At 35.3% G+C, this 25903-nt stretch overlaps 1 protein-coding gene across 1 annotated transcript in view; it reads left to right on the forward strand.

The window, feature by feature from the left end:
- Positions 1-25903, forward strand: part of LOC111059285 (filamin-C) — a 102558-nt gene that overhangs the window by 67343 nt on the left and 9312 nt on the right. Inside the window, 14 exon segments of the mRNA XM_039440354.1 lie at positions 1615-1773; positions 4517-4738; positions 5504-5628; positions 6804-6937; positions 9348-9505; positions 10924-11067; positions 12630-12806; positions 14165-14343; positions 14843-14957; positions 18123-18260; positions 19943-20227; positions 24014-24152; positions 24983-25148; positions 25150-25161. Coding sequence (XP_039296288.1) covers positions 1615-1773; positions 4517-4738; positions 5504-5628; positions 6804-6937; positions 9348-9505; positions 10924-11067; positions 12630-12806; positions 14165-14343; positions 14843-14957; positions 18123-18260; positions 19943-20227; positions 24014-24152; positions 24983-25148; positions 25150-25161 — 2153 coding nt within the window.

The raw sequence follows: 25903 nt of genomic DNA on the forward strand, positions 1-25903 counted from the left end.
CACTTTTTTCAAAGGAGGAATGAACTATAAGAGAGGCATGAAATTTTCGTTTGGAATGCTCCGCCCATTGTGAGCGTGTCTAGTCTCAGCCAATCACAGCCTAGTTTCACCATTCATGAAAATACCAATTACATTCGTTTCTCCACATTATATTCTCTGCTGCACGATAAAGAAATTGATGATTAATTAATATGAAGAGAATTGATAATAGAGTTATCCCATACAGGAAATAGAGCATGAAAGATATCTCATGGTATAGGGATGTTGCAAATTTCACTGTTAACTCAAGCCGATAGTCCTAGTATGTAGTTCTTTTTTGTTGAGGCTGTGCAAACGCTAAAAATAAACTTTCTACTGGTGATATTTTTCATAGTTTTTCGATTTGTATATCATCAAGCTATAAAAATGAAAAAGTTTTCTCAGGAAAACATTTTTTCCGATCATTACTTTTTGAGATATGAGCGCCTAAAGTTCAAATTTCTGGTACAGAACATTCAAAATTCGGTAAAAGATAAATCCATGAGATTCAGTAGATAAATTCATCATGGTATTGATGATTGAATAAAACAACTTTCCTGAAAATATCAATTTAGTTATTCAATTTACTAAAAATAACTTTTCGCCACACTGCACAGAAAGCAGCTGTTTTCCAGTCCCTACGTAGATCTGAAAGACATTGTTTGAAGACGACTCTCGTCTGACGTCAGAACAGGTTTCTTTCCGGCCTAGGCAGGAAAGAGTACCCTTTCCAGCCTCTAACATGGAACTAAGAAAGGTGATCAAGAAACAGCTGATCAAAAATCTTTTCATTATTTGTGTTCATTATTCAATAATCGAAACATTTATAATAATATCATCTTATTGTCATTTGAAAGAATAAAAAAGTATAAATATACACATAATTGAGCATCATCTTTCAGGTTATTTAGACAAATCAGAATGAAAAATAAAAATACTTGGACAATTTCCTGATATTCAGATTACCTCAGATTTGCTAGAGCATCTTCTTATGTTATCTTTCCTCTGTGATGCGATTACAGACAAGAATAGTTTACTTTCAACATTCTACATTCAACAAAGGATAGTTAACTTAATTTATACTGGATGTTAAATCCTTGACTCAATGTAAATGATGTTAACTTAATGATGATACTGTATCTCATGGAACAGGTAGTTTATGTTCCAAATTTCAAGCTAATTTTTGTTAACTCTAGCCGATTACTGTCGACTACTGTCTATTATTACTGTGTTGTTGGGAGTGTAAGAGTGTAAGAACGGTATAGTATAAGAGACTACCAGCGTCACATAGCTTCACCAAAAACAACTACGTGAATATACATGCTTCATGGATTACACATTAATGCTCGAGTTAACAGTAAAAATTGAAACATAAACGCCCTATGCCATGGGATATCTTCTCAATCTTTTTATCTCTATGGTTGGTTAAGTTCGGTCAGAGCTCCATCACATTAGATAAATATTGCAAAATTAGCTATACTATAATAAAGGAAATTCAAATTCAATTCAAATTCAAAGGAAAGGACTGGCTTATACATTAAGAACTATATTAATTAATGTTTATTAATTTATGTGTTTTTTTCTGGTTGATCACAGGAAGTCCGCTGCGTTGCGAAGTGATGGAATTGCCGGGTAAGAAGTCAACAGCCACCGCCCGAGGTGAAGGTCTCAACCAGGTTGTATTGGGAGCAGTGGCTTATTTCGAGATCAATCCACATACTCCCGAACCTGGATCCATTGATGCTCAAGTCATAGGTAATTATAATGTACTTTTTAACCTTCTTCTTCTTTTCCTTCTCCTACTCCTCCTCCTCCTCATTCTCCTTCTTCTCCTTCATCATAGTCTTCTTCTTCATCATCATCATCGTCTTCTTCTTCTTCTTTTTCTTTTTCTTCTTCTTCTTCTTCTTCTTCTTCTCCTTCTTTTTTGGTATTTCAATTGCCTTCAATTAGTGTAGTAAAAGCCAGTAAATATTGTATAGTAAATATTCAATCACAGGTGATATTGATGATCCTAATAATAAATAAGTCCTATTTTCTGTTACTTTTGGAATGTGAAGTGTGATGTAGGTACATATCGGAACATCAATTTTTACTTTCCTTGCCCTATTACCATAGGTAAGGAAAGTATTGCTTCCCGAAAAAAATTAAGGTACCCCAATTTCTAAATTTCTATACGTTTCAAGGTCCCCTGAGTCCAAAAAACTGGTTTTTGGGTATTGGTCTGTATGTGTGTGTGTGTGTGTGTATGAGTGTATGTGCGTCTGTGTACACGATATCTCATCTCCCAATTAACGGAATGACTTGAAATTTGGAACTCAAGGTCCTTCCACTATAAGGATCCGACACGAACAATTTCGATCAAATGCAATTCAAGATGGCGGCTAGAATGGCGAAAATGTTGTCAAAAACAGGATTTTTCGTGATTTTCTCGGAAACGGCTCCAACGATTTTGATCAAATTCATACCTAAAATAGTCATCGATAAGCTCTATCAACTGCCACAAGTCCCATATCTGTGAAAATTTCAGGAGCTCCGCCCCATCAATGCAGATAGATTCCCAATTATCAGGCTTTAGATACAATTTAAACAAAAAATTCCAAGTGGAAAAGATTGAGCATGAAAATCACTACAATTAATGTTCAGTAACATTTTCACCTAAAATTGAAAATAAGCTTTTAATTCGAGAAAATGTGATTATTCAATTGCAAATTATTGTTGATTCTATTAAATCATTCACTATGAAGAGATAGCAAACCTCATGTGTGTCTCCAGCGTTATTGCCCTGTCACCAGCTGGCTCAAATCTTTGAATAGTAGACTTGAGATGCGCGGGAACACTAGCGTCAGGCGATCAATTCTCATAATGGCAAGGAAAGTTGTGTGAGTGCGCCACACCAGATTTTTCTTCTCTTCAATGTACTCCATCTACACTTTTCTCAAAATGTATGTATTCAGGCTACTTATCTTCCATTAGGGTATAAATACTCTACACTTATTTAGTTTCTCTAATTCAATCTTTCTCTTCATAAGTGTTATCATCAGCTAGTTTGGAATGTGACGTATTGGAGCATCCAATTATGTTGTATACTATCTCTTTTCCAATATTTTTTTCGCCCTACTCTCTGATGACCTCCTGCTCTACAGGACAGAGATAAATCATTTGTTTTTCATGAGAGTGTTCACACAAACATTAGCAGGCAACACCAATGTTAAGTCGAACTATAAACTTGTATTTAGAGGGTATGTAGCTCACTACCAGTTATTGAATTTCACAAAGTATGAGCTGAGAATTGTTGAACGATATCTACATAAAATCTTTGAGAAAAGATATCTTATGCTAATTATTTTCAACAACATTTCAATGTTTTATGATCAACTAGCAGGTAACCCGTGCTCTGCAAGGATCCATTTTAAAACTTGACAAACTGAAAGCTTGACGTAATGAAATCTTGAAGAATTGTGAATATGCCTATAGCAATCCTCTGTTGATTAATAATCTCGGCGTTCATGCTCCTGATTTCACTGTTTGTTCAAGCTGATCGCTGTTGATTAAAAAGCAGTCGTTAGGTCATGTCAGAGGCCCTGAAATTGATCAGTTGCAACCTGAAAACTCTGACACCAGACCTGAGCCAGCCAGGTCACTCGATATTATTATTATACTGTTGATTACTGTGGATTATTGTTGATTCTTGTAGACTGAGTGTACGAACGGCACAGTATAAGAGACTAACAGCATCACATAGATTCATGAAGAAAAACTACGTAGAGATCTTCAGCTTAAACAAATAGTGAGATAATTTGGAACATGGAGGTAAACCCTCTATACCATGTGATATATTCTTGTGTTATATTTAATCTACAATGAAACTAACCACCAGTTATAAATCTACAATGTATGAGCAGATTCTAATAATATTGTCTCTTCTAAGTTATACCATAGAGAAACAATAGCGTAATTAGATATCCCATGGTATAGGGCATTTATGTCGCAACTTTTACTGTTATCTCAAGCCGATTACTGTCGATTATTGTCGATTTTTACTGTTTTGACCGGGTAAGAGTGTATGAACGGCACAATATGAGAGACTACCAGCGTCATACAGCTTCACAGGAAAGAACTACGTGGACTATCAGCTTGAGATAACAGTAAAAGTTGCGACATAAACGCCTTATACCTTGGGATATCTACTTACGCTATTGTTTCTCCATGGTTATACTTAATTATTGAATGATATGAACATGACAGGGTGTATAGATTGAGAGAGATCATTTTTCTCATTCAAATTGTACCTAATTTATCCTTATATTCCATTAATCTATTCTAAAGATGAAATGCAGATTGAGAGAGATTCTGATATCGTATCTTCTCATTCATGTTATACTTAATTATTGATCGTTTTTCTCATTTGAATTGTACCTGATTTTTTCATCTTTCCATTCTATTGATCTATTCTTCTTGTATTCTTCTATTCATTCTTGTTTTTTTCTATTTCTAGGCCCAGACGGCTCCATGGTTCCAGTAACCATAGACAAACTAGAGACGGGCCTGTTCCGTGCCAAATACCGCCCAGCCTGTGTGGGGACCCATAGCATCACAGTGCTTCAGCGCAGGCAGCCAATCACAAAGCAGCCCTTCGCCGTACAGGTGTTCGATCCACTACAGGTCAAGCTCACAGATCTCAGCGAGGCTTTCTGCCATAGGGCTGCCACTTTCAAGGGTGAGATGATCATTTTCATGACTCTATCACAAATTAACTAATATATTATAATCTCATAAAGTATACAGTATAATCATAGAGAAACGATAGCGTAAGTTGATATCCAATGGTATAGGGCGTTACGTCGCAACTTTTACTGTTATCCCAAGCCGATAGTTCACGTAGTTCTTTCCCATGCAGCTGTGTGACGCTGGTACCTAGTCTCCCAAATTGTGCCGTTCCCACACCCTCACCCCAACAAAACAGTAAAAATTGACAATAATCGACAGTAATCGGCTTGAGATAACAGTAAAAGTTGCGACATATATCCCTATACCATGGGATATCTACTTATGCTATTGTTTCTCTATGGTATAATATAATCTCCGTATAGTTTCCAGCTTCTTCAACCTCAACATTTTTCCAGCAGACTTTTATCTTAAATATGTGTAATGCTAGTTCGCCTCCATGGTGGAGGAATCATCTCCTTTCCTTCATCTCAAAGAAGGAAGGATCCATAATTATTATTATTGAACGAAAATCCAAATTAAATGCCGAATTTCCATCTAGCTGTTTTCCCTGTTGTCAATATTTGCAGTAGCAGAAGCCTTCGGGGTGAATTACAGCATTTAATTTGGATTTTAGTTTAATAATAATTAATAATATCATTAGCATTTGAATAATTGCAAAATCTCAGTAATTTCCATCTCTAAACAAGGAAGAATCCTTTGTTATCTGTGACAGTATTATACATTTTTATAACTAATTTTGTATCTTTTTTGACAGTTGACACCCGTGGAGCAGGGTCAGGTGCTTTGTCGGTGAATATCAGAGCGGCGGGTAGCGAGGTCAAACACACCCTCAGAGAGCTAGAAACCCCCGGGCTCTATCAAGTCGTCTATCATCCACAGGTGAGCGAGCTATCACTTCAAAACTACACAGAATAAATATCTAAAAACAACAAATCATCGACTCTACTTCAGTCAGTAGATTTCTTCAGTTGATTGTTTATTGTTTATTGTTTATCCTTCAGGAGAAGAATGTTTTCTAATATTATTGAAATTTAGTTTCACAAAGAACATTTAGAAAAACAAAAAAAATGAAACATGGACTCCATTTCAGTCAGTACATTTCTCCTGTTGATAATTTTTGTAATAAGGATATTATGTATATTATGTAATAAGGATATTATAATAAGGATAATTTATGTAGAGGATATTCTTGAATATCAACATAGACGTTTATCTGTTCAAGATCAGTCATTCTTGTATCAAAACTTGATACACAACAATATTATAGTATCATTCAATTCAAACTAAATTAGGAAATTGAGAAATTGAAGAAGTTTGGGGCTGTAGCCTATTTTTTCTTTTCCAATCGTTGTATTGTTTTTGATAACCTGATAAATGATAAAATAATTTGCTATTATAAAAACGACTAGCAGTCAGATATTTTACAATAAATGAATTAATCACTCACTGTGACAACGACATCTTTCGGCAGTTCCGCCATCTTGAGTGATTAATTCATTTATTGTAAAATATCTCACTGCTAGTCGTTTTTTCTAATAGTAAAAAGTGATTTAATAATAAGCAGTTTGTGATGGAAAACAACATTGAAGAAATAATTTGCATCCCAATACAGTGCTGTACTTGCATGGATGGGTGAAGTTTGAACGTACAAACGTCGTCCATTCTAGGAGCAAAATGTCAGAGGATATCCTTTCCAGTAACAATCCACCGACAAACTTTGATAATATGAATTATAATTATAGTAATAGATATTGCTAGCTTTATTTATACATTGCTTCCATTTCAAAGTAACACTTTGCCATAGAACAAACATATATTATGTAATTGATGTACCTGTAGGCTACTTTATAATTCAACTCTATAATCTAAGAGATGGTCGATAAAATCAATCTATGGGTCGCATTTATTTCATAATTGTGAAAGACATCTCACATCTTGATCTAAACTTTACCTTGAATGTTTATAAGATAGAAGAATGCTTCATGAGTAACGTTTTTTGTGAACAGTTTGTTGTATGAATTGTCTTTCTCTAATGATTGTAATATAATTTACAGGTTGCCATACCCCACAGGATACTAATAAAATACAATAACATGAGCATAGCTGGCTGTCCAATGGAAGTACAGGTCACTGACCCCGGTGTGGGCCGAGATGTCACCGCTACAGGGCTGGGATTGTATCAATCCAGGTCAGAGAAAAATAAGAAATAAAATTTCAATTCTTAATAAAGGTTTTAAGATCTTCAAAGTTTGTGAGATAATATAGATCTCCTATAGGCCTATCTCTTTTACAGGATGTGAAATATCCCCAAAGATCCCCAATTGGCTGTTATGTTGGTATCTTTCTTCTTTCTTCTATCTTTCTCTATCTTTCTTTAAGATCCCCAATTGGCTGTTATCTTGGTTTCTTTCTTCTCTATCTTTTGGTAGATAGTTAGTGGGGAGGATATTTTTAATATTCTTTCCGAAGAATGGACATTGATATGTCCAAAGCTCCGCCAATTTATGTAGATGCATAACAATATAATTATTATCTATAGTTATTATATTACAAATTACTTTTTCATATCATATACAGTTCAATAATTATTTTCTTAGTCTATATTATGTAAATTCATCTATAATTTTGCTGTATTGAATGCTATTGTATATAAGTGTATAAGCCAGTATATATTGTAATCTACATAAATAAAGTACTCAATCAATCAATCAATCAATCTTTCTTTAAGATCCCCAATTGGCTGTTATCTTGGTATCTTTCTTCTCTATTTTTCTTCTTTCTTCTATCTTTCTTTAAGATCCCAGATTGGCTGTTATCTTGGTATCTTTCTTCTCTTGGTATCTTTCTTTCTTTTTTATCGAAAATATGGCTTCCAACAGTGTATCTGTCAAAGAGAACGTATCCTTCAAATGTAAGATATTCTCCATGCATTCTCCATGCGTGATAAAAACAAGTAGACACAAATTCATTTTTTTGTTTTGATTGTGTTTCCAATTTGGAGTGTAACTTTATTCCTTTATTCTCTATTGATACATACAATAAGTACATCATCAAAATGTTAGGTAGAGGAAAAATAAGGTAACCTTGTGCTATTCCTCTCCCAAATGTAGATAACACATAGTCCGTCTCCGAAATAGGTTGAGTCTTGTAGTTCTTCAATTCACAACATTTTCAGTCCTCAAGTATTTTCACAGTAAGTATTTTGATAAGTACATTATCAAAATGATAGGTAGAGGAAAAAATAAGGTAACCTTGTGCTATTCCTCTCCCAAATTTAGATAACACATAGTCCCAAATAGGTTGAGTCTTGTAGTTCTTCAATTCACAACATTTTCAGTCCTCAAGTATTTTCACAGTAAGTATTTTGATAAGTACATTATCAAAATGATAGGTAGAGGAAAAAATAAGGTAACCTTGTGCTATTCCTCTCCCAAATTTAGATAACACATAGATAACATCCGAAATAGGTTGAGTCTTGTAGTTCTTCAATTCACAACATTTTCAGTCCTCAAGTATTTTCACAAAGTAGATTTTAAAATTTAGATTTCACATTATAACGTGGAGCTCTGTGATTGGCTTATTGTCGGCAGTCTTGTGTCGTTCAAGTAAACGAATCGCCAGCTGGTGATTGGTCGAGACTGTAGAAAGGAGTCTGTTCAGTTGATCAATCAGAGAGCTCCCTCAGTTCGAGGCGTGGCCTAATACGTCAGATTTACTACTAGAGCTTCCCCTCTCCTTTCAGTGACAGTTTTCGCTTTTTCCACCTATACTACAGTTTATTGAAACTTATCCAACTTTTGTAGTCACCTAGTTTTATGGCAAATTGGTGAATTTGAATTAAAATTTGAATTCATTGTGATCAGTCACAATGGCAAACGTTCTATCCGTAGTTTGTCAATACTTTGAATTTCTAAAATGAATTTGATTGACAGAATCAATCGGTTTGTGTGGTCATTCTAGACGGAGGATTTGTCTGGAGATATGACTGTGGTGAGGTCTATGCGGTTATATGGACTCAGTGAAAAAGATGGAATAGCATAAAAATGATATAGATTCAACTTCCCCGTTTTATCTTCAACGTCATTTAAATTTCATGATTATTGATGATAATAATAATAATATCTGACCCTGGTGTCAGAGTTTTCAGGTCGCAACTGATCAATTTCAGGGCCTCTGACATGACCTAATGACGGCTTTTTAGGCAGCCGGGACCGACGGCTAATGGTGATAATTATTCCTCTCTCTTCTTGGAGAATGATTATGTACAAATTCCTATAGTGAGGTCCACGTTATAATGACAGTATTTGATCAACTTTCGTTTTGCTATCCTTGTCTATGATTCCACAAAGCCGGTTGTACTATCCGTTTCTAGGTCCACAACGATGACAATTATGTTTTTGACAGTGTAGAAATATAATTAATTAATGCAGAGAATCGGCATCGCTATTCTTCTATCTTCATCCACTGCCATTATAACGTGGACCACACTATAGTCTTCTAAAATCATTTACTCTTCCAACATCTTCTCTCTTTCAGGAATTTACCTCTCTATTATTCATTTTCGACTCTTTTATTGGATATTTATTTGTGTTTTCTAGAGCGGGCCGCGTGACGAACTTCGTGATAGAAACAGCGGGGAAGCCAGCCCATGAGTTCGACGTGGTGATAACGGGCCCGGCAGGGAGTGCTGTACCTGTCAGGTGTTATCAGCAGAAAGACGGAAACCTCATGGCTGAGTTCTCTCCTGCTCATACTGGTCAGTCACAAAAACATGCATATTATTCTTCAAATTCCCAAACAATCTCATGCTGTTCCTAGGTACTAGAGTTAATATTATTTGCTGTTCTGCTACACTAGATAACCGAACAAAAAACTAATTTATTTTCCACATTTAACTTGAAAATGACCTAAATTATGGTCGAAACTAGTCATTGTAATATTTTAAATAATAGAAGGTACTTCAAGTTCAAGGTAGACTTCTGCTACTGCAAATATTGACTACAGGGTAAACAGCTAAATGGAAATTCGATTAGCGCTATTATTCAAAAAATATTTGTCAGCCCGGGAATTTTACTTTCCTTGCCCTATTACTACAGGAAAGGAAAGTATTGCTTCCCAAAAAAAATTAAGGTATCCCAATTTCTAAATTTCTATACATTTCAAGGTCCCCTGAGTCCGAATAAGTGGTTTTTGGGTATTAGTCTGTATGTGTGTGTGTGTATGTGCGTCTGTGTACACGATATCTCATCTTCCAGTTAACGGAATGACTTGAAATTTAGAACGTAAGGTCCTTACACTATAAGGATCCGACATGAACAATTTCGATCAAATGCAATCCAAGATGGCGGCTAAAATGGCGAAAATGTTGTCAAAAACAGGGTTTTTCGCGATTTTCTCAAAAACGATTTTGATCGAATTCATACCTGAAATAGTCATTGATAAGCTCTATCAACTGCAACAAGTCCTATATCTGTAAAAATTTCAGGAGCTCCGCCCCATCTATGCAAAGTTTGATTTTAGATTCCCAATTAACAGGCTTCAGATACAATTTGAACAAAAAAATCCAAGTGGAAAAGATTGGGCATGAAAATTTCTACAATTAATGACCAGTAACATTTTCACCTAAAATTGGAAATAAGCTCGAAGTTCGAGAAAATAAGATATAATTTCAATTTGCAAACTGTTGGCAAGTGTTGATTCTATTAAATCATTCACTATGAACGATAGCAGACTTCATGTGTCTGCAGCGTTATTGTCCTGTCATCAGCTGGCTTAGATCTTCGAATAGTAGACTAATTTAGATGCGCGGGAACACTAGCGTCAGTTGATCAATTTTCATAACGGCATGGAAAGTTGTGTGAGTGCGCCATACCAGATTTTTTTAATTTGAATTCTTCATTCGTTATCCATTTATTCATACAATAAGTACATCATCAAAATGATAGGGAATGATAAAATAAGGTAACCTTGTACTATTCCACTCCCAAATTTAGATACGGTTATAAGACTGTAGGCTATAGGTTATAGATCGTTTTTAGGCAGCTGAGACCGACGGAAAGAGTCAATATCCGAGTACTATAATATCTAAGCGAATCTCTCTGTGGCTCCCACAGAATCCTCCCTATGTTTTCTGTTTTTCTATACTAAGTATCCTGTTTTTTCCTCTTTTTTCAGGTGTCTATAAGATAGAAGTGATGCACGGAGCTCGTCCGGTGCGGGGTTCCCCCTTCCACTGTCAGGTTTACGACGCAGCCAAGGTCAAGATCGAAAATATGGCCAACAACAGTGTATCTGTCAACGAGAACATCTCCTTCAAACGTAAGATATTCTTCATTCTTTTACCCGTGTTATCGGATGGACACGTTAAACTGTCGGTCCGCGCTTAAGTATGACAGTCGTAAGGCCTATTGACGGATTAAAGTATATATTCAGGCGGAGGGACCTTCTCGCAAGGGACTCCCCACCAATAAAAGCCATACTAATTTACTTTTTTTCATTGTTTCACCAATATTCTCCATGTATCAATGGCCTACTGATGAAAACAAGTAAACACAAAAAGTCAATGGTGTGTTTTGATTGTGCTTCCAATTTGGAGTGTACCTTTATTCTTTTACTCTTGATTGATATATTCATACAATAAGTAAATCATCAAAATGATAGGGAGAGAGGAATAGGGTAACCTTGTGCTATTCCTCTCCAAAATTCAGATAAGGTTACACATAGTCCGAAATAGGTTGAGTCTTGTGGTTGTTCACTTCACAACATTTTCAGTCCTTAATTATTTTCACAAAGTAGATTTTTAAATTTAGACGCTTCAAAACCAAACATATAACTAATGTAACACATAGTCCTAAATAGAATAAGTCTTGTAGTTGTTCACTTCACAAAATTCTCAGTACTTAATTAATTTCACAACGTATGTTTTCAAATTGAGACGCTTAACCAACCATAAAGCTAATAATATCTATAATAGCTGAAAAATATTCTATACTTAAGTGACTGCAACAATAATTCCTTCCATTTCACATAATCTTATCGTTTACTGGTGTCACAGACAAAGTTGCTTTTATTTAATTATTATTAAAAAAAAATTCCCAATTAAATGCTGTAAATCACCCCAAAGACTTCTAATTAGCATTTGAACAAATGCAATTTCAAAATTATTTCTATCTGTAAATTGCTTTTATTTCCTCAATTTTCATTTTATCTTTCTTGGTGCTGCCGAAAACACTCCTTAAAAATCTCATTACAGCGCTTCCCTGTCAATCTTCTACTTTATCTGATTGTAAATTATTTTATCTTGCTCACAATTCTTCACTTTATCTGATTGTAAATTATTTTATCTTGCTGTCAATTTTTCACTTTATCTGCTGATTGTAATTTATTTCATCTTGCTGTCAATTTTTCACTTTATCTGATTGTGAGCTATTTCATCTATCTGTCAATTTTTCACTTTATCTGATTGGAAATTATTTCATCTTGCTGTCAATTTTTCACTTTATCTGATTACAAATTATGTTATTTTGCTGTCAATTTTCCACTTTATCCGATTGTAAATTATTTTATCTTGCTGTCAATTTTTCATTTTTTCTGATTGTAAGTTATTTTATATTGCTGTCAATTCACTTTAAATCTGATTACAAATTATGTTATCTTGCTGTCAATTTTCCACTTTATCCGATTGTAAATTATTTTATCTTGCTGTCAATTTTCCACTTTATCCGATTACAAATTATGTTATCTTGCTGTCAATTTTCCACTTTATCCGATTGTAAATTATTTTATCTTGCTGTCAATTTTTCACTTTATCTGATTGTAAATTATTGTATCTTACTTTCAATTTCTCACTTTATCTGATTGTAAATTATTAATCTTTGCAGTACTAAGGAAGAACGCAGGCTTCGCTGAACTGGATGTGACCGTGAGGAGTCCCTTGGGTCAGGACTTGCCTCTCCTTGTAAAAAGCTGTGGAGACGATTCTGACTTGATAGAGCTTTGTCCCTCCCTGCCTGGCAACTACTGTTTCCATATCACATATGGCGGGGATAGTATACCAGGTAGAATACACTATTCTTTAAATTATACATTCTTTATTGATTTAATACAATAAGTACATCATCAAAATGATAGAGAGAGAAAAAATAAGGTAACCTTGTGCTATTCCTCTCCCAAATTTAGATAAGGTTACACATAGTCCGAAATAGGTCAAGTCTTGTAGTTGTTCACTTCACAAAAGTTTCTGTCCTTAATTATTTTCACACAGTGGATTTTGAAATTTAAATTCTTATAAACAGGGATATTGTGTAATTTCCCCTTATTAAGGTGAAATGAAAATTCACTAATTTATTCATTTTGAATGAAAAAGGCTAAGAAAAGTCTTTTTCATTCAATATGAATAATTACCACAATATCAACTTCTCAACTACACAAAAAGTGAATTTATTTATTTCACATTTTGTACTTAACATCATGTGTAAATCAAATCATGAACTCCAGCACTTAACCTCTGGACTATTTATTTTTCCTACAGTTACGTTGAAAAGTGGCCATTGCTGCACTGATTACAGAACGCAAAGAATCACTTTTCCGCTCTAGTGCGGGAAAAATTTTTCTGCACTCCAGATTTGCAACATGGCAACGCAAAATACTTAGTAGGTTATATGGAGCAACAGTGCAGCAAAATCAAAATGAAGTTGGTAACAGTGACTGGGCTGCTATAGTGAGCAGAGGTGCAACGAAGCACAACGCGCTAATTATTACATTATATATTATAACCAAGGACAACGAGGACTTTAGGATTTTAGGATTAAGGTTTTTATCAATAATAAAATTACACAGAAAAACATTTGATGCATTTCAGGCAATTTTACCCATAATTACCCACTTTTCATATTCAATGGTAACTGTAGGAAAAATTTAATGTGAAATACGTGCGCAAAGTTCCTCTGCTGCACTCAAGAAACCATTCCGCCTTCGGCCCGGATGTAAACGTTTCTTTCGGTGCAGCAAACTGTCACTTTGCGCACTAGTTGCACAAATAACTATTAAACTAGCAGGTAACCAGTGATCCGCAAGGGTCTAATAAAAAACTTGACAAGCTGAAAACTTAACCTACTGGAATCTTGAAGAATTTAAAATAAGCCCATAGCTTTCCTGGGAAAATTAATAATCTATATGCAAAATTTCAAGTTAATGAGTTGAGTAGTTGAGATGTGATGATGTGTAATTCGTGAATTTCCTATCCCCTACATGTATAGCCAATTATTTCCTTCATATATTATAGAAGACTAGCAGTAACCCGTGCTCCGCAAGGGTCCAATTGAGAAGATTTCCACACTACTTCCAGGTAGTGTGGAAGAATTTGAAAATTTTCCAACAATTTCCACGACTTACGCTCTTATTTTTTATACTACAGATTCACCACTGACGTTCACAGTGATAGAGTCGGGAGTTGCACGTGCATGGGGCGCGGGCCTGACACGTGGTCTAGCTGAGTCTCCCGCCAAATTCCACGTGTCCTGCTTCGGAGTTAGCGCGCCCTCGCGGCCGGAAGTGCAAGTTGATGGTCCTGAAGGAATGCTGGCCAAATGCCAGGTGAGTAATTAACCTGTAATAGTGAGACTCTGTTTCTTCTTCTTCTTCTTCTTCTTCTTCTTCTTCTTCTTCTTCTTCATCTTCTCTTTCTCCTTCTCCTTCTCCTTCTACTTCTCCTTCTCCTGCTCCTTCTCCTTCTCCCTCATTTTCTCCTGTCTCCTTCTTCTTCTTCATCATCTTATCTCCTTCTCCTCCTTCATGATCTTCTTCTTCTTCTTCTTCTTCTTCTTCTTCTTCTTCTTCTTCTTCTTCTTCTTCTTCTTCTTCTCCTCCTCCTCCTCCTCCTCATCCTCCTCCTCCTCCTTCTCCTCCACCTCCTCCTCCTCCTCCTCCTCCTCCTCCTCCTCCTCCTCCTCCTCCTCCTTCTATTTCTCCTCCTTTTTCTCCTCCTTCTCCTTCTCCTTTTCCTTCTCACTCATTCTCCCTTCTTCTTCTTCTATTATCTATAATCTATGTGATTCATAATATTAATAGCCTAATCTAGATTATCTATTTGCAGGTAACAAGAGCAGCTTCAACGAATGAGACAAGTTGTGATTATGACGTCACATATCTGCCGCCCTGTGTTGGAGTCTACGATATCAGTATAGCGTGTGCTGGCAAGCCTATTGCTGGTAAGTCCAAATATTACAATTTATTGACTCTTATAAATATTTATTGACTCTTATAAATATTTATTGACTCTTATTTATAATTCAATTTTATCTAGTTTATTCTACTTTTGAATTTCACCTTGGCTTCTGCCTTCATATCAATTTTACCACCTTGTTTTTTGTTATAGTACCTACCTTCTGTATTTTCATATTTACTGGTCTTCAAATTCTAGATTCTCCTATTCTTCCCCACAGGGGTGCCCACAGCATGCTTTGATGTCGCAAGTTGCGACATGAGGCTGAATTTCGGGGGGGATTTTTGGAACTAACTAGGGAAAATGGGGGGGATTTTTCAATGTACAGTTTTTAAGTACCCAAATGGATACAAAATTTTGAGAATTTTGGGGGGGAATTTTGCGACATGGACCATTGGGGGGATGGGCACCCCTGCTTCCCCATTTGGAAGTTTATTCCTTACTAATTTCTTCTTCATTGGTTACTTGTAACTAAAAGTTGTTGTTTAAAGGTTCTGGAAACCATATCCGAAATACCTGCGGACGTGTCCAGTCTCGGCTAATGACAGTAGAGCTCAACCTTCATTGGTCAACAGCTAATGGCCAATCGTAGGGAATCCCTCTTACCTGCTAATTTAAAACCATTAGTTTTTTGAACCAATTTCAGATACCAGTCTCAGATGTTACACCATCAAGTCAACTGAAAGCTTGAACATTCAGCAGCAGTATATCGGCTTCCAGAATCAGTTAACTAAAGATTGATACGGTAGAAATCCAACTATCCAAATTTATGGGGACCAGGATTCATTCGGATAAATCGAATCTTTTTTAAAAAAATTGCCATTAGAGAAAAAAAAGCTACGTTTTGATATTGCACTATTTTTTTATTGAATTAAATGAAAGAAACATGATATTTTCACATGTTTTAAATATAAATAAAATGTACTTACTGTCACCTGGTCATATGGGACATATACGAATCATATATTTATCTCATATTGATAAGAATTTTAGAGTTTTCAAATTAAAAAAGTTCAATGAACAGGGTTTTTGTCTTTGAACAATCTTTGTCATCGACAGAAAGATTGTTCATTTCATTTTCTTGTCAATATTAACGTAGCTTCTTTTCTGTTTTCAATAACAAACGTGCCGCATGTGCGACAGATAAAAAAATGTACTTGAAATGGCTTTCATGTTTGGCATTGACTGAGTTTATATTAATACCCAAAATTTAACTTCTGGGCAGAGCTCGTTCGTTAGGACTGTGAGTAAATTCCGGCTGATCCAGTTGAAAAACGCTAGATTTCGTTTCGTTTTATAATACAGTTATTCTGTCACAGATCGGGCAGTTTAAAAATAATTGTATTGTTAAGGGAGACGGGTTCTGAGCCTATTCATTGGTTCAGTTAATTTTTGTTCTTTTAAAATACTAACTGTAAAGTCGCGATTAAACCAGTGGATGCCAAAGGAGGAAGCCATATTCAAAAGGTAGGTGACTACTGGATAAAATCATTGTTCTTAATTTTCATAACCACAAAGATTGAATCATCATTAGCAGCAAGCGAGTGTTTTCCACACTAATTCATATCAATAATATTTCTATGATAAAATTAAACTTGTTTTGTTTAAATGTAAATATGTTAAAGACTCATTAAAGTTCTAGTTATTCTGTTCTCTTTTGTTATAATAGTTTTTCCCCTTACATAATTGGTGGAGGCACATCGTGCTTACATATTTGGTGGAGGCATCCTGCTTACATTATATACAAGTTTAGAAATAAAAATCATTGTTTTTCAAACGGAGCTGGAGTGGGGGACTCATACCATGTGTTGTGTCTACACTGACGTCACGGAGGGAAAAATAATAGCGCACTTAGACTTTTTTTGGACAAATTTTTCTCTGAAAGTGATTCGGATAATCAGCGACTCGAATAGTCGGAGCTCGGATAATTGGAGTTCTACTGTAATGGTGTTACAACCAAACTTGTATCTCAATTTGTTCAATAATAAATAAATGATTCTCTTTCATTAAAAATCAACGTATTCATTCATTCATTTATTGGATAGAGCGAAGAATACAATAGTATTGATATAAGTACGATGATCAACCATCAATGGCCAGTCATAGCGTCATAGGGTTTCACGACACTATATACAGGAAAACTCTATATACAGATGGAATTAAATAGAAAATGCATTTATTCAAATGCTAATTAATATTTTCCCGTGCTGGCAACTAATTTTTGGATAGTAGTTCTCATCGAATTTCCATCTAGCTGTTAACCCTGTTGTCAATGTCTGCAGTGGCAGAGGTCTTCGGGGTGATTTGCAGCATTTATTTAGGATTTTCGTTAAATGATAACTCTATATACTCTGGAAAACGTTCAACGTGCTACGACGAGGACTCTAAACAGCATAGAGGTTGCCGATTTCCAGGGAGCGTTCAGGGGTTTGAAAATCCGGTATCAGCGTGTTATCGACTCCAATAGGGACTACATTGCAGATATCTAATGAAAAATTGTACATATTTTACCAATAAAAAATTTCCTGAGGTCAATCCGGTTACTTATTATATAGACCCTGTATTCTGCTGCTAACTGTTCGAGCTTTCAATTTGCTAGAGATTGATAATGATGTAGCAACCGAAACTAGTATCTCAAATCGTTTCTACAAGTTAGTGGTTTTGACTATAAAAATTATTTCGTACCCTGGAAAAAAAATCGAGAAAAATGTGTCTGAAGTTTTCAAAAAAACTTCAAAAATCACTCTTTTTCAACTTTGACCGCTAAAAAATACTACTCAATAATCGACTTTGGCATGTTTTATACCTCAAATCAATGTGAAATTTTGTCCTCTTTTCAACGATGTCCTTAAAATTCACTTAAGACCAATGGTTCTTGAGATATTGACGATTTAATGACTGGAAGTACGCCTACTTGAAAAATATCGAAAAATCTATATATCTCGAAAACGAAGGTCGATAGGAGAAAATTTTACTGAACATTTTTTGTTGCAAATTGCATGTAGAATCTATAGTAGCCGGGGTTTACACCTTATCTGGGACACTCTGTATATCAAGTATTTCTCATTCAATAGCCCTAATTTCCTGTGTTGATAAAATATACGAAAATGAGTAACTTTGATGTTTATTTTGAGTTATTCTCTTTTTGTAGGTTCTCCGTTCAGAGCATACGTGGTAGCAGTGGATAAAGTCCGTATTACAGGTCCACCTGACTGTATGAATGGACGTGTGCCTCTAACCGTTCACCAACCTACCAAAATTATATTCGACATTTCACAGGCTGGACCAGGTATGTAACAGATTACCATAAATAAATTTTATTATTACAACTAGGTTATATCAAAGTTTTACTTTGATAATTTTTCAATCATTTATTGACCCGATTGACCTGAGAAAGCATGTTCATCAATCATTAACCATAATTCTTTGTTCAAATTAATGATTGATGAACAAGTTTCTAAGGTCAATTGGATGAATCAATGTTTGACGATCATTCTCAAAAACTCAAACTTATCAAGTTTGGTTCGAGATGACAGAGGGAAGAGAACAAATTTCTCAGATCAATTTATCATTCCTTTATCATCTCGAACCAAACTTGATAAGTTTGAGTTTTTGTGAATGATCGTCAATCATTGATTCATCCAATTGATCATAGAAACTTGTTCATCAATCATTAATTTGAACTAGGAATTTGAATCTCATTTCTTGTTCAAACAAGAAGAATATTGTATCATTTATTGTATGTACTTCATTGTAGAACATTCAGTGTGTTTTTATTGTTTGTGTATTTCAGAAATCGTTAAGTAGGATAATCGTCATTTATCAATCGATGATTCATCAACACGTTTGCAGCATAAAGCTGGGGTTACACCAAAGTTATTAACAAAATGTTAATAACTTAATCCTTATAGATTCTATTAGATTGAACATAACTTATCATACACATGATGAACATATGTGTTTGTCAAGTTCCATTCAATCTAATAGAATCTATAAGGATTCAAAGGAACATTTTGTTAATAACTTTGGTATAAACCCAGCTTAATCTTCAATTTTTCACTATCTATATTTCTAAGTTTTTCTCACAATCAAATTAGTTTCTCTTCAATATGACAGGTCTTCAACACGTTTCTTGCACATTTCTAAATGTTTTGCAACATTTATGCGTTTCAACACTATTTTTGCACACATTTTTCGCAACAGAGTTTTCCGCCAATTCATAGTAGATGTTTCACAATCAAGTGTAACAAATTTTAAACAAAAGTGTTTTTAACCATTACAATTATTTATTTATTTAAACATTGATAGATACAATATAATTCTCAACTATGGATGATTGGGGGAGGAACAACAGGCTTAAAGCACAAAACTGTTCCTTTCCTAAATTTAGATAGAAATTGTCAAAAATAGGTTATGTTAACACTTCATGATTTTCGTCCAATTTTGCAAAAAAAATTGTCCAAAATATATATGAACTAGGAATCTAGAATTTGGAAAAGTTGAAAACTAAGAATACTTATCATATTATTGGTTCCAATACAATTTTATAGGTCTGGGAATTAGGAAATGTGAGTAATAAAATTTATTTGAAAAAATATTGTACTTTGATTTTTAGATTTCCAGATATACGATTAGCCCTTACCAAAAAAGTTGATTCTATAGAAATAGAAAGAAAAATAAAAATCTTAGTAACCTTTTTGAAATATTTAATCACATCTTTCGGACATTGATGCCATTTTCAAATGACTTGAAATGACTTTTCAAATGACTTGAAAATGGCATCAATGTCCGAAACATGTTGTGATTAAATATTTCCAAAAGGTTACTTAGATTTTTCTTTTTCTTTATATTTCTATAAAAGTAGCCTTATACAGAAAAGAGATTGATTCTATAGGTTTTCAAACACGCTTCTTGCACAGTTTTCCAGTGTTTTTTAATAGTTTTTCACACAATTTATTTTGTTTTTCCCAGGTGACCTAGTGGCAGAATGCAAGGGTCCTCACAACTCGACTCTCCCGGTAGCAGTTGACCTGTTGACCCCAGACAGGGTACAGTTGACCCTGACCCCCCGAGCCGTGGGTCCCCATCAGCTGCATGTGAGCTTTGGTGGGTTCCCCCTGGCCGTGTCACCCCTCAATAGCCTGGCAGAGGGTGGCACCGGGGGGGTGAGAGTCACCCTCACTGGTAAAGGACTAGCAAATGCTACATGTAATCAGCCGACAGAGTTTACTATTGATGGATCACAGGCTGGACCTGGTAAGAATTTCAATCATTTTTAACTATCTAAGAATTATTCCCGGGCTGAGGAATAATTTTTGAATAGTAGAGCTCATCGAATTTCCATTACCCTGTTGTCAATATTTGCAGTAGCAGAAGTCTTCGGGGTGAATTACAGCATTTAATTTGGATTATTGTTCAATAATAATTATCTTATTATTGTTTCCAACATTATTTATCCAGAATAACTCATCTTTTAACATGATTTCTTCTCTTCTCAACTTTACCTCTTCCTTCTTTTCAACTTTGTCCTCTAATCCTCCTCTCATTCCTTCTATTTTCCCTCTCCTACATCACTTCTCTCTTGTTTCATTCTTCTTCTTTATCATCCTAGTTTTCACCCTCTTTTTCTTTGTCCAATTCTACTTCTTGTCTTCCTTTCCCCCTTCAACTTATTTTTTTCATATTTTTTTCTCCCTCTTATTTTTTCTCTTCCTCTTAATTGCCTTATTCTACTCAATGAATCTTTTTTATATTCAAATCATCCTCCTTTTTTCTAGTTCTCGTATTATATCCACATAATCCTTCTTATTTCCTTTGTGTTTTCTTCTTCTCCCTCTTGTTCATCTTATTCTACTGTTCCACTTAATTTCTTCTTCTCTATCCTCTTTTTCATCTTCTCTCCTTAATCTCGGAACCTTCTCTCCTTAATCTCGTATTTGTTCTCCCACCTTTTCCATCTACTTGTTCTTCCAATTGTCCCTCCTCTCCTCCTTCATTCTTTTCTTGTTCACCATCCATCAATTTGGTAGAGAGTTAGTGGGGAGGATATTTTTAATATTCTTTCCGAAGAATGGACATTGATATGTCCAAAGCTCCGCCAATTTATGTAGATGCATAACAATATAATTATTATCTATAGTTATTATATTACAAATTGCTTTTTCATATCATATACAGTTCAATAATTATTTTCTTAGTCTATATTATGTAAATTCATCTATAATTTTGCTGTATTGTAAGCTATTGTATATAAGTGTATAAGCCAGTATATATTGTAATCTACATAAATAAAGTACTCAATCAATCAATCAATCCTCTTCTCCTTCTCCCAAATCTTGTCTCCGTTTTCCTGTCTTATTCTCTCCGTGTCTTCTTTTCACTTTCTCTCGTTTGTGTCCTCTTCTGATTAATCATCTTCTTGTACTAAATCTCTTTCCACTCCATCCTCTTTTTCTTCTTCATTCTCTCTTTTCTCATTCAATCCTCATATACAAGCAAATCCTGAAACCCATATGGATGTATGGAATCCAACTCTGGGGCTGTCCCAGCAAGAGCAACGTCGATGTAATCCAACGATTCCAGAACAAAGTTTTGAGGAATATCGTCGATGCTCCAAGATTCAGCCGAAACGCCGACATTCACTGAGACCTGGAGGTGGAGTTCGTTGTAACAGAGATTGGGCGCTTCGCACGCAAGCATGCAGACAGGATACAACGGCATGAAAATGAAGAAGTCGCTCAGCTACTTGACAACACACATATGCTGCGCAGATTGAAGCGGACCAAACCCTTCGAGTTGTGTGGTTTATTAGATTTAGAACACACTGTCAGGATTCAGGAATATTAACAACGAATATGCACTTGATATTATTATTTATTATTACTAAGACGCACAACACAACGCATCAATGCAACGCAATAATTACAAATCATCATAAACTCACCTAACCTGATAACCTCACTAACCAGATTCCCGCACTTTTGCCAATAGCCAAGGCCTACTAGATCGCATATATCTAACAGGTGTTTTGGAGTGAAAATGTCAAAAGCAGAGCAGTGTTGATAGTGTGAATGTGTATATTATAATACATGATAACTTATTTTATTACTATTGTTATATTATTCATATTTTGTCAATAATTTCAAGTTAGTTGCTAGAAGAAGTGGTCCTGGTGAGAGCTACCTATCTTATTAATATTTAACCCATTATTATATTAGGAAAAAATTGCTCATTAGTCTTTTTAGACTAGATTGCAATAGAAATTGGAAAAAAATCTCTCCCTCTTCTTCTAATTCCACTCCTTCTACTTCTCGACTCACGTTTCTCATCTTTTCTGCTTCTTATTTTTCTGTCTTCCTCTTCTACTCCTCCTCCTCCATCCCATCCTTCTTCTTCTTCTTCTTCTTCTTCTTCTTCTTCTTCTTCTTCTTCTTCTTCTTCTTCTTCTTCTTCTTCTTCTTCTTCTCTTCTTATTATTATTATTATTATTATTATTATTATTATTGTTATTATTAGTATTATTATTATTATTATTAGCCGTCAAGCTCCCAGATGGAAGACGCTGAGCAAAATTTGGTTCATTTTTTGTTTTTCTTGTTCTTTTTATCAATCCACCAGTTTTTCATTTTCAGTGAGAACTCCGCTTCCTTGCTTCACTCCATTTTGTTCCCACTCTTGGCACAGTCATCTCTGGTTTAACTTCCCATTTTTCAACCTTTTCTCTGAAACTGTTCCTGTTGTATATTTCATCATTGTTAATGTTAGCAAGTATTAAGTCCTTCTTGACGTTTTCATCCATGCACCTCCATTACTAAGGGTTGCTACATATGTTACTATTCTTTTTGTAAGTCTGTGATCGGAAGCCTCATTATGTGACCATAAAATTAAGGCGCCTTTTCCTGATGTCTGCTTCTATGTTAGAGTATTCTTCAACTTGGCTGTTTTCTGTAGTCTATAACCATCTTCGGTCTTTCTTGGTCCAAGTATTTTTCTAATTATCTTCCTTTCTTCTTTTTCAAATTTTCAGTATCTGTTTCTGCTAAGTGTTAGGGTCTCGCTGGCATACAACATTGTTGGCTTGATTACTGCGTTATAATGTTTGATTTTGGTATTGATAGACATACATCTCTTATTATAATATATTGCACTAGCCCTAGGCCTTTACGAGCTTTCTGTATCCTTTCATTTTGTGCATGTTTTTCTGATATAATTTCCCCAAGATTTTAAAGTATGGTACCTTCTTAATTGTTCCATATTTTGTTTGTAATTTAGTAACTTCTATATTTGATGTTGTGAAAACAGTTTTTTCAAATGATATTTGTAAGCCTACTTGTTCAGCACATTCTTTTAAAATTTCTATTTGTTTTATTGCACTTTCCAATGAATCTGACATTATAGCAAGGTCGTCTGCAAAAGCTAAGTATGGAATTTGAAGATTATTTTTCTTGGTTCCCAGCGAGATTGGCTTCCAGTGGTTCACCTCCTTCAGTTTCTTTTCCATTCTTCCATTACTCTATCAAGAACTATGTTGAAGAGCAGTGGTGATAATCCATCACTTGCCTAACACCAGTCTTTATCTCAAAAGGCTTCGAAAGTTCTCCCATAAATTTTATTTTTGATGTTGTGTTTGTCAATGTTTGTTCTATGATTTTTCGAGTTTTCTGATCCAGGCCTTTCTCTTCAAGAATTTTAAATAGTGTTGGTCTGTGGATTGAATCGTAGGCTTTCTTAAAATCAACAAATACGTATATTGTGGCTTTACTTCGTAATTTTCTTATCTGTGTTATTATTATTATTATTATTATTATTATTATTATTATTCGTCTTCTTCTTCTCCTTATTTTTTTATTTTTGAGTCAGAAAAGGCAAGAGCCAAACTGAACTTTAATGAATGAAGAAGAAACTTCTTCATCTTCTACTACTACTTTTTCTTCTCATTCAAAAGGACCACTATAGTATGTTAGTATGTTGAGCTGTGAAATTTTTGAAAAGTAGCCCTGAAGAGATAGAAATATTATTAATATAAATTGAATTGGATTGCAGGTATGCCAGATGTCTCCTTATCAGGAATGAAGAACGACATAAAAGTGGGTCTGCAGCATTTGGGTGATAACATCTACAGAGCCACCTACTGTCCCACCCAGCCTGGGGCATATCTGCTCAATGTTATGTGGTCTGATAGGTAAGTTACACTTAGTTCCACTTTTAATTGTGATTAATTACACTTCTCCTTCAATTTATTTATTTATTTATACGTGGATACAATAACAAATCATATAAATATGATTGGGAAGGAACAACAGGCTTGGCCCAAAACTATTCCATTCCCAAATTTTGATTACATGTCCAAAAAAAAGGTTATGTTTCTTCAGTAAGAAGTTCAAGCTCAACTTTCGTCCAAAAATAAATAGCGCTATCCGCTTTGTTGAATGATAGACAAGGATAGCAATACCATTGCTAATCAAACACTGCCATTATAACGTGGACCTCACTATAGGAACCCACCTTCAACTTCCTCTATTTGAATTCAAATATCTGTGCACCGGTCTCCGCTCGTTATTTTTATTTATTGTTAAACAGAACACAATTCTCTGAAATGGTCGTGTTTATATTTCACAGCTGGCTATACGTCATCTTATGAATTTCGGGGATGCGATATTTCGATTTTTCACATACTCACTCGCTCACTCACTTTTTTACTATCCACAGATGTTTCAGTCAAGGATGAATTATCCTTCTAATGTCGTTCAGCGAGTTTTCCCAAGGATGAGACCTAGTTTTCCCAAGGATGAGACCTATCGAATTTTATATCATAAACCTACTATGTTCCAAATTTCGTGAAAATCGTTAGAGCCGTTTTCGAGATCCGTTGAACATAAATAACCAGATATAAAAATAACCAGATATAAAAATAACCAGATATAAAAATAACCAAATATATAAATACAGAAATTTCTCGCTTAATACAATAGGATTTCATCAATGATGTCATGTGTTTTTGTGTGATTTCAGGCAGGTGAAAGGTTGCCCTCTCAAGGTGACTGTAACAGCTGTTTGTGACGCAACACGTGTGGTGTGCTCTGGAGAGGGGTTGGGCACGGGCGTGGTGGGCAAGGACATTCGCAGCTTTATTGACACCAGGAGAGCCGGACCCGGCGAGCTGAGTGCCCACTGTGTTGGGCCCCCACAAGGTACGCTATAAACACTATAATATTCACGACAAACTATATCTAAGTCCCTCATCAAAATTGAATAATCTATAAAACATAGGTACCTCTTCATAGGTATTCTTTACTCTATTTCATGGTTGAAAGAGTAAGACCATAGAGAAACAATAGCTTGAGTAGAATCCCATGATATAGGGCGTTTATGTCGCAACTTTTACTGTTATCTCAAGCTGATAGTCCACGTAGTTCTTTCCTGTGAAGCTGTGTGACGCTGGTAGTCTCTCATATTGTGCCGTTCATACACTCTCACCCCAACAAAACAGTAAAAATCTACAATAATCGATAGTAATCGACTTGAGATAACAGTGAAAGTTGCGACATAAAACGCCCTATACCATGGGATATCTACTTACACTATTGTTTCTCTATGGTAAGACGTTGATGCTGTCAATACCACCATAGTGAGGTCCACGTTATAATGGCAGTGTTTGTTTAGCAATGGTATTGCTATCCTTGTCTATCATTCAACAAACCAGATAACGCTATCTCTTTCTCGCTTTGTTCTGTTGCTAATCGTCCACAAGCTACGCTATGAGCACTATTAAGCTGCGTATACATATTCGCGCTTCCTACCCGCACCGAGCACGCTCCGCCCTTGTACCGCCCTCGTTCCTCCATCGAATCACAGTCGCTCCACCCACGCACCCATCATGAACGTTACGGAAGATGTTAGATCTTCTTGCGTTCCCCGGTCGAACCACTGTTG

The sequence above is a fragment of the Nilaparvata lugens genome, chromosome 13 (assembly GCF_014356525.2).
Source record: "Nilaparvata lugens isolate BPH chromosome 13, ASM1435652v1, whole genome shotgun sequence".
NCBI classification, from domain to species: Eukaryota; Metazoa; Arthropoda; class Insecta; order Hemiptera; family Delphacidae; genus Nilaparvata; species Nilaparvata lugens.